Source organism: Chelmon rostratus, chromosome 19, assembly GCF_017976325.1.
Source record: "Chelmon rostratus isolate fCheRos1 chromosome 19, fCheRos1.pri, whole genome shotgun sequence".
Lineage (NCBI taxonomy): Eukaryota > Metazoa > Chordata > Actinopteri > Chaetodontiformes > Chaetodontidae > Chelmon > Chelmon rostratus.
In genome coordinates this window covers 12,182,371-12,192,924 of record NC_055676.1, presented here as the reverse complement: position 1 = coordinate 12,192,924, position 10,554 = coordinate 12,182,371, and the positions used below count along the sequence as shown (strand labels likewise).

General features: G+C 44.8%; 1 protein-coding gene across 1 annotated transcript; it reads left to right on the top strand.

The window, feature by feature from the left end:
• The first annotated feature begins 2,079 nt into the window (after positions 1 to 2,079).
• On the top strand, positions 2,080 to 8,323 carry LOC121623236 (inositol polyphosphate 5-phosphatase K). The gene is made up of 12 exons (XM_041960450.1): positions 2,080 to 2,705; positions 4,400 to 4,507; positions 4,682 to 4,790; positions 4,900 to 5,016; positions 5,449 to 5,624; positions 6,028 to 6,139; positions 6,349 to 6,458; positions 6,558 to 6,768; positions 6,849 to 6,986; positions 7,082 to 7,147; positions 7,233 to 7,337; positions 7,853 to 8,323. The coding sequence occupies exons 1-12, from the start codon at positions 2,098 to 2,100 to the stop codon at positions 8,321 to 8,323; spliced, it is 2,331 nt and encodes a 776-aa protein (XP_041816384.1). The 5' UTR covers positions 2,080 to 2,097.
• The last annotated feature ends 2,231 nt before the right edge of the window (positions 8,324 to 10,554 follow it).

The window sequence follows — 10,554 nt, the reverse complement described above, 5'->3', positions numbered from 1 at the left end:
CCAGATTAATGCGTCACTGATCGGACAGATGTTCAATTGTTTCTGGCCGGCTGCACCTCGGCAGCTGATTTGTGTTTTGCCTTCCCTGCTCTGCCCGCCCCCTCAGGTGCCCATGTGTTTTACCCAGAGTGCACTAACAGAGAGAGAGAGAGAGAGAGAGAGAGAGAGAGAGAGAGAGAGAGAGAGAGAGAGAGAGAGAGAGAGGCGCGTGATGGGTCTGTGTGCGGCCGGTGTGCAGGAGGTGCAGGCAGGACGATGACCGGAAAGTGCACAGCTGCTCCGGCCAACTGCGCTGCGCTGTAGACGGCGATTATTAGGATGAGGAATAATCAGCTGCTGTTTCACAGCACAAACATCAACATGCAGGAGTCCGGACACATGAAGCGTGACCGCCGCCTGTCCTGACAGCCCTGCGGCGCGGTCTGCACCGTGACGGAGACGTCCGCCGTCCGCGGTGCCGACGGCTCGCGTCCGTCCCGCGGGCTGACTCGGTCGGTCTGACTCCGGACCGAACGTCAATCGTGCTCTCGCCTTTCAGTGACAGCCCCGTCGCGCTGATCGGCGTGCGAGACATACGGGAGACTGATGCCCCCCCTCTGTGAATCTGTGCCATCACCTTTACGGTTCACCTTGGAATTAAAAAACAAATGAAGACGCATGAAAGGTAAGACAGGTGTATTCAGGAGGTGTGTGAGCGGCCACCGCAGCTGCGTGTTTGTGTTGCTTCTGCATCTAAAATTGTGCTCGGTGGTGTTTTTCTCGAGTCCAGACCCGTACCCAGATCAGTGACTGTGGAACATGGAAAAGGGCCCGTTTGTTCTGCGCTATTGAAGCTGTGAAAGTTTTCAGTTTTAAAGTGGATCCAGTGCAGATCTGTCTGATCACACTGGCCGGAGCTCTGTTCTGCAGGTTACTACCGCGGTCACATGAGAGAGATCCTAATTTGCATATCATGAATGATTAAACAGAGGTGTATGATATCAGTGTGGGAGGGCGCGACAACAAAATGGTGGGAGGCCCTTGCCTTCCTATCACATCCTCTTCTCTGTGACCTACAGGCTCTGTTGACATTGTCTGACGTGCTCCATTATCTGCGGCTGTGTCCCACCTCATGCGCCCCTGGCTGACCTCAGTTCAGTTGAAAGGAGATGAAGCAGTAGTTGATCGGTGAGAAATAAAGCGATTTACTCTGTGATGCTATCCCATAATGATTACCAGTTCTATCATTTACTTTGTAGAAGGGTCAGGGGCTAATTATTGTTGCTAGGCAACATGGATATAATCCAGGACAGAGGTCCAAAGTTAGTTCCTCAGCTCACTGGTGGAAAATAACGAAGTACATTCACTCATGTACTGCACCTTTGTACAATTTTGAGCTGCTTGTACTTTGCGCAAGTATTCCCATTTTATGTGACTTCATTCTTCTACTCTGCCACATTTTGGAGGCAAATATTGTTCTTTTCTCTCCACTGCCTTTATCTAACAGGTTTGGCTTCTGCTTACTTTGCAGATTCAAATGACTAAATATAGTCAACTAATAAACTATGATGTCACATTATAGATATAGATATAGACAAATAGATGAGTACATATGAATACACCCATAGTTATAATCCAGTGATGTAATGCACATGATTCAGAAATGTGCCATTCTGCTTGAATAAGTCCTTGTGGCTCAAGCATTTGATGGTAAAAACTATGTACTTTCATTTAAGTAAAACAAATTGAATACAGTAATGCAGTATTTCTGCACTGTGGTTTATGATATTGTCATTTAAGTAAAATATCTGAGTACTTGTTCTGCCGCTGTTTCAGCCCAGTTGCCTTCTCATGATCACGTCATCAGTGACGCTCTGGGAGCATGATGTAGACAGGTGCTCAGTGTAATGTGATGCATTCGCTCACCTTCCTCTCAATGCTTTGCTGTTTCACCTGTTTGCCTAAGTCTCACTGGCTCATGTTGAGATTCTGTGAAGGCAGGTTGGAGACATGGTGAAGGGCACTGAAAGTCACTTTCTTGCTCTCTGCGAGCCACATTGTCCTGTTTTAATCTCAGATTGTTGTTGTAATTATCCACATAATGCCTGTTGCAGGTTGATGGATCGCATGCAGCAGAAACAAATCAGCACTGAGCCCTGTGGGCCCAAAGTGCAACCCGGCCCCTGTGCATTGATCAGAGCCGGTCAAGGTTTACGGCCGGAGCTCGCAATCCGGGATCCACCTCTCATCAGCCCGTCAGAGGTGCTCAAGAAACAGCCTGGATTGAGCCCCATGCAGTCTGCAGTTGCACCTATGAAACTGACAGAGCAAATGCACTCAGGGCAGCCAAAGTCTGGGTCCACTTCAGCAACACTGGCAAGCATAAGCCGTCCAAGACCGACTGCTCTTGGAACTAAACCTACTCCAAAGATGACTAGAATCTCAGTGGACCCCTCCAAGGAAATAGATTTGATCCCAGTTTGCATCCCAGGGCCTCAGAGTTCCACCGTCCTGCCGCATTCCCCGACAGAGTCCTCCTTCTCCCTCCACAGTCCTCAAAGTCCCCACAGCCCTCAGTCTTACACCAGCCAACCTTACCTGAGCCCCAACCCCAGCCTCTGCCCTAAACCCAGCCTCTGTCCTCAGCCACTGAGGAGCCCCTCACCTGGGAGCTCAACACAGAGCCAAGCGCAGTCCGAGAAGCCAGGAGAGAACAATGACTTCAGGTGAGACAAATGATCACGTCTTTATATCTAATTAGGCTTTAAAAGGATGCTTTTCTTACCATTGTGAATGTTGTTCCCTGTTATGTCTCAATACAGCTACAGAGGCTGTCCTGCACTCAGTGGCTGTATGAAAGCTGATGTGTGCCAGGCCATGTCACATGAATCAAAGCAGCGAATTTCACTAAGAGCTTTGTGAACCTGACAGAGTGACACAGCCACATTTAGTTGGCAGACTTCCCAGAGGAACACTTTTGTTGAGTTCCTTGCTTGTGAACAACGGCCGCCCCATAAAAATCTGTTTAAATTTTTGGAACTGTGTTTGGATGAAGGAGGAAAGAGGCATTCAGGTGGCAGCAACCTGTACCAGTCCCACTGTCACACTCAAACACACATTTCTCATCATGTGATCATATTCTAACGTGAAATATGTGGTGGCTGTGGCTCAGGAGGTAGAACAGGTCGTCTGCTGATCGGAGGGACGGAGGCTTGATAGCCACCCTCCTCCTCCTCCTCGTGTCTACATGTATCCTTTGGCAAGAAACTAAACCCCAGCCACTGGGGATGCACAAGCTAGTGCCTGTCTAATTGCCACCCCAGATAACTGGATAGGGTTTGTGTCAGGAAGGGCATCCGGCCTAAAAAGCCTATGCCAAATCAAATATGCAGATCTCCATGCTGGGGAGATCCTAGGGTGGGGGGCCCCTCTTCAAATGAGCAGATGATCCACTATAGCGTACCCCCAAAAGAAGAAGAAAATCACAATCTAGCAGACCATACTGGTGGATTTGCATGTTTTTACTCATTAACAAAAGATCATATACACTTTGCATGTAAAGTCCATCCATTCATGTCTGTATGATATCCAATAGCACGGAAAATGTCATCCATAAGGCCAAACATGTTTTCCTCTCTTTTTTATGTATTTTATTTTATTATCACAGTTATGTTATCATCACCAGGTGATGAGAACATTTTTAAAAGAAAAATGTGAATTTTGCCATCATTGACGTTAAGCTCTTGCTTCAAGCTAAGTTTCTAATGCTGTAAATGTGTCATTAGGATGTGAAAAGAAATCTATATCCAGTATCGTATAGCTAACATTGCTTTCATGTGATGGCCGAAATCATGAATCCAGATAGTAACCAGCAAAATATTATGATTTTGACTCATTACGATTCATATTTCAAATATGAGAATTAGTTGCTTTTCTTGGTCTTCTATGATAACAAGGTGAATCTCTTTGGGATTTGGGTCGTTGGTTGGACAACATAAGTCATTCGAAGATGTCACCTTTCACTTTGGGAAATTGTATTTTTCTCTATTTCTTGATTTTGTATTGACAAAATGATTAACAAATGAATCAAGTTTTTAAAAAAGAAACGTTATTTGTAGCGCTAATGAGCCACTTCTGTTGTTTCTGCATGAAACAGCGTAGCTGGCAGTTCACTTTCAAAGGACAGTTAGTTCCATCTCTTGCTCTGTTCTGGCACTCACACACACATTGTGACACACACCTAGTCATCGCCGAGACACAAAGAGGTGCTTAATTGTGCTTATCTTTTTTCTATATACAGCAACACTGATGGGAGGTATTTCTCTGAGGATTACAGCACAGATTATGTCCTCTTTCGCTCTACAGTACATATAGTGCTTAAATCTAATGCAGCATTTCCACGGTTTCCGTCCCCTGACAGGGTGCACATCGTCACATGGAACGTGGGATCAGCTGTCCCGCCAGATGACATCACTTCTCTGTTCGGACCAAATGTTTCTGATGGGAGCGTTGACATGTTTATCATCGGGTAAGCAAGTATTTCTACTAGGCTCAGCAGTGCCAGAGAGACAGCCGCGAGTGCCCACTCAGTCATCTGTGTTCATTCTGATCCGTCCCCTCCTGTAACCCATCACTGTCCTTTTAATTAATGCCTCATTTTCACTTGTTGATGAAAGTTCTCTACTTCTCTGGCACCACACAGACTCCAGGAAGTCAACTCCATGATAAACAAGCGGCTCAAGGATGTTCTTTTCTCAGACCAGTGGAGTGAGCTTTGCATGGACACGCTCAGTCCTTTTGGATATGTTTTGGTCAGTTAAATCTGTTGTTGCAGTTATCAAACGTGTAGCTTTTTTTTGCAATTATAAAATCAAGATCACTGTGCTGATATATTATTTTTCATGCATCCTATCTATTTAGGTGGCGTCCCAGCGTATGCAGGGCGTGCTGCTGCTGGTTTTCTCTAAATTCTGTCACCTTCCATTCCTCAGAGGTGTGCAGACGGAGAGCACACGCACAGGACTTGGGGGATATTGGGTACGTGCTGCGCATCGAAGAGCGCTGCTCTGAGATTTATCACATTGCAAAATTTGTGGTTTGTGTCAGTGGGGTTTGGTGGAGGGGGGCAGGGTGTTGAAAGGCGGCGTGTGTGCTCCCTCCTGCCGGCAGGCGCGTGCATGCGTGGGCGCATATGTCAGTGTGTGACCTTCCCGTGCGTGTTGATGTCAGCATCACCCCTGGCTGCTGCTGGTGCAGTCTCCTTCTCTTTGAGGTCAGTGCAGCAGCAGGCTGTCTGGCTTTCTGGTTCTGTGACTCAGAGGCAGGAAAAACATCCTGATTTTGTCCCTGAATGCAGACATGGTTGATGCATGTCAGCATTTCTTTTTTTGAATTTGATTTTAGAGACGCTATGTGCAAGGGATCCACTTCTCACCTTGTCGTCTCTTTACCCTTTTTTCTCACCATAAGGGGAATAAAGGGGGCGTCAGCGCGAGGATGACAGTGTTTGGCCACCCGGTGTGCTTTCTCAACTGTCACCTGCCAGCTCACATGAGGAACCTGGAGCAGCGGATGGAGGACTTTGAAAGCATCCTGCAGCAGCAGCAGTTTGATGGAGGGACTGCCACCGGTGTGCTGGACCACGAGTGCGTGACACCATTTATATTATGATTTACTGTTACGATTATTATGATATTATGATTTACATATTAGTTCAATTCATTCAGCTGAAGACGGAGCACCCATAAATATGCACAACATCGTCCAGCAGCCGCTAAATATCACACATCCATACATAAAATATTCTGTTTTAGTTTTTATTTGCACCAAAATGTGTCAGACCTAATCTGAGCTCTAAATTACAGCGGCTGCCAGTGATAAATATGATAAATAAATATTAGGAGACCATGATAAAGCTTAAAAATCTCAATATTTGATCTTTCATGTATCTTGAGTTTCAAGTAACACACTTTTTCTACATTTTTTTTTATCAAAATGTCCTAATTCAATTTTTTTGGTGTTTTTTTTTTTTTTTTGTTCTGTCTTCAGTGTCGTGTTTTGGTTCGGAGATTTAAATTTCCGCATTGAGGACTACGACATCCACGTGGTGAAATGTGCCATCGACAGCAATAAGCTGCCTCTTCTGTGGGAGCGAGATCAGGTGAGGCCCCTTCAGCATTGCACACCGTTCACACTTCAACAGAGACAGCCAGATTTTTCTGGAAGGCCTCACACCACCTGCGTGTCTCTGAATAACGACCAACAGAGGGCGCTGTAGCACAAAGTGAACAAACGTTGCCTTCTGTCAGGCTGAATGAAATTGCCTCATGTGACCTGCTCTGTTACTCCCATCATTTGTCCACTCTACAGCTCAACATGGCTAAAAACACAGAGTCCATCCTGGAAGGCTTCACTGAGGGACCACTCAACTTCCCACCTACTTACAAGTTTGACGTGGGCACTCACACGTACGACACCAGGTTCGTCCAATATTCTCCTTCCCAAGCCAGCACAATCTATTTTTCTAGAAAGTGAGATTCTCTGTGACAGTCTGTCTCCTTTTGCTCCTTTTCTGTCAGTGCTAAGAAGAGGAAACCTGCCTGGACGGACCGAATCCTCTGGCGCCTTCGGCGTACTGGCTCCCCAGTTCCTACCCACAATGCGGCACTGCAGCGGGGTCTGACCTCGTGGTTGGGTGGGGCGACTAAAGTCACGCAGCACGTGTACCGAAGTCACATGGGCTACACCATCAGTGACCACAAGCCTGTTTCTGCCATGTTTTCGCTGCATGTGAGATGATATTTCATGCATTTCTTCAAATATGCTGTACATTTAGGTTTTATTCAACTGTCTGTGCTCGTTTTTTCTAGTTCCCATTCAAGGTGGATGCGCCCCTGGTGGAGCTGCAGGTGAACAAGGAGTGGTGTAAAGTCTCGGATGCTATAGTCGGATTCACTGTTGCATCAACTTATCAGCGCAGCTCATGGGACTGGGTAGCAATATACAAGGTGATTCTTGATTTATTTATTTTTTCTTAAAGGTTCAGGATAAATACTTTGACGTTAGCTGTAAGAGTTTGATGCCATTTGTTGCCTCTGCACAGGTTGGATTCAGGCATCACAAAGATTACCAGGCATACATATGGGCCAAGGGAGAGCATGCAACACAGGTGTGACAGACACCGAAATTCACACGTATATTTTGTGCCGCAGCTGAATTCCAAATTAATTCCTGCCTGTTCCTCTCTGCACCAGGTGACATTTTCAGAGGAGGATTTGCCAAGAGACGACTGTGAATACATGCTGGGTTACTACAGTAATAATATGAACAGTGTCGTTGGACTGTCGACACCAATTCAGGTAAGAGAGAGAGTCATCGCATCGCTTCTCACGATATTTTCATGAGTGGTTGTGCACACATAAATACATGGTCAAAAGTATGTGGACACCGAAACATTACATTACATTCATGTGTGACTCTTGAATATCACATTCCAAAATCAATTATCATTAATATGCTGCTGTAACAACCTCCTTTTTCTTGTTGCACATTGTTGTATTGGAAGCTGGAAAGTTTGAAACACCCTACAACCAGTCCAAAAATATCATGGTGTGACATACAGTTGAAATGATAAGTCAAGTAATCAATTAGTCAATCGACAGAAAATAAATCAGCAGCTATTTAGATCATTTTCAATCATTTTAAAAGCAAAAATCATCTAATTCCAGCTGGTGATATTATTTATTTACTCTATTTCTTTTTACTAAATTAAAGGATATGGATTTGGTGCGCCCACATACTTATGGCCATTCAGTTTGCTTTTTAGGAGCCTTGTGCTTACAGTGATTCTCTCTTGATCCTCCATCTTAAACAGATCAAGATTCCGGTCCACAGCCCCACCGCTCGTCGCTCTGACGGCTCAGACGTCAGCTCGGAAGATGACAGCACTCTGGTTCTGCTGGCTCCCAGCTCCCGCAGCCCGAGCCCTAAAACCGGCAAACATCACCATCGCCACCGTCGCAGCCGCAGCCCCGCTGTCCCTGCTCTTTCCTCCAACCCTCTCCCCTCCCTGCAGGGCCTTAGCCTCTGTCCTCGCTCCAAAGAAGGCCAGACTCGCAGTCGCTCACCCTGCTCTGCTGCTAAAAAGGAGCGACTAGTCTCCCCTGACACTGCGCAGTCTCCCGCCATCAGTCCACTCAGTCCCCGCAGCCCTGTGTCTCCAGGTGGCGGGGTGACTGCACCGGAGGCCCTGATCGCTGCCATCTTGGGTGAACACAGACCAGCTCAGGTTAGCCCCACAGGGGTCAAACAGATAGGAAAGACAGGGGAGACAAACACTGCATAGAATACAAACATCAGTAGTTAAAAGGAGGTACTGTACAAAGAGAACAATGGCAATATCCATGCACTCAGAGTCTGATCTAATCCCCCAACGTCACTGTGCTCGTAGAAGCAGCACATTTACTGACTCCTAATGTAGTTTGCCAACATTCCGCGTTGTAGCCCTGCAGCTCTCTGTCTCTGAATCTGCCATCATCTCATACACTGTGTGTATCTTGGAGTCAAAGATGTGTCCAGACTCCTGGTTACAAGTGCTTTTATAGACTCATAAGCTATATCATACATAAACAAGCATATTGAATGTGAAACCAAAGTCAGAGTGACCTATGATGGATGTGAGCAGTTATTATTGACAGCAATATAGATCTATGTAAGCAGTCTCGTATCAAAATAAGGACCCTGACCAGATGTATTGATGGTGTCATATTTCACAGCAGAGCGTGTTTGTGTGTGTAAGTACATGTGTGTGTGTATGGGGTGGGTGGGGGTGGGGTGGGGGTGTAGGCTTATGTGTTAAAACATACATTAAATCTGTGCATTTTGGACCAGAGTATGGCTTCAAATTTCCACTCTATAGTTCCTGGTCTGTATTCATAAAAATTAATCAAATATATCCGAGAATAGAGATAGAGCATTTCACCACCTCAGTCAATCTGAAATTTACGTGTGTTCATGTGACTTGAACAGCAGTCTTAGATCAATGCTCTTCTTCTTAGCAGCTTTGTGAATACAGCCCCTGTTCTATAGAGGTCAGGGAGTGGATGTTCAGGCTGATGTGTTTTGCTTCAAGGAAAAAAAGGCGTCATGTAACTGTGTGAGTGTGCAAATAAAACAAGGACAAAATGTAAGTAAACTGACAAAATACTGTTTATTGGACAAACACTACATTGTGAACATGTGGACGTGGACGTGGACGTGACAGAGCGAATCTGCGAGTTATGACACAGGACAGCTTGTCAAATGCAATGAAAGAATTGGACAATTTTCAAATAGTAACAGCTGTCGTGTGTCGTGGAACATTCACACAATTACTTTAGACAAAGAAGATCCAGGGCCGATAGATAAGTGTGCACAGCTTGTGGTTTACTCTGATGATTGTAATCAAGATAAGCAATTTCTTGATTAGCTCGCAGGTCTGAAACCACAGAGAGACACCAGGGTGAGGAGGCAAAACAAGCTGCACACACAGAGATTAATTCATCTGATGGACAGCCCAGGCGGGATAGATCCATTCAAACAGCAGCCACTGAATGTTTTTCTCCCTCTCCACATACTGAGCAGAGACAAGTTTGTTTAATTTCTAGGAAGTTTGGTATATTCCATGGTATGATTTTAAATTGGCTCCCAAAGTAAGGGTTTGGAGGAGTAAGAGGTAAATCTGAGGGGTCACAATGATAATTTGAGGTTTAAAAAAAACTTTTACAGAAAACTTTTACTGTTCAAGCCTAAATAGACAACTGGAAATACTAGAGTAACACTACCCCTTGTTGCCTCAAATGAAAATACTACATTCACCTCTTTTAGAAATCCTTAACATTAACATTTTTTTAAATAAAACTGAATACTTGATACTTTTACCTGTTCAGGCTTTTTAAAATTCTTGAAATAAGAAAAATACTGGATACTTTCTCTTCTTGGTTTTGTAGCATTTGGGACATCTTACAACTCATTACTGCAAAATAACTGCACTCTAACTGTATTTCTGGTCTATTCAATTTGTATTTTATTTTATTTTATCTAATTGTTTGAAACTCATTTTCTTCAGAGGTGTTTTGCTTGCAGGTTTGGAATGTCATTGTGATGCTTTTCTTTGTCTATGTAGAGCACTTTGAGCTGCCTTGCCTTCAGGCCTCAGATAAGTGCAAAACCTCATACTTTCAGCGTTTTATGCCTCTAAAGAATCTCACTGTGTGACATTCTGGCTTCTTTCACCATTTAAAAGACTCTCAATGTCCTTAAATTGAGACAAATCTGAGAAGGAATTATGTAAATCCATGACCAGTGATCAGGAGTCACAAGTGGATAGTGCTTTATTTTAAGGGGTCATGAGCCAAAACATGCTGAGAGTAAAAAACCAGTATGAAGGAGCTGTGGTGGTAAGCTGAAGTTTATTTAATAGTATTTCGCCTCAAGGCACTTTGATGGATCTTAATTAGAGCACGCCCACATGCACCACGTGGTCTGTGCTCAACAACAACATTGGCTGCACAGAAATGACTTGAAGGCTCTGGAGAA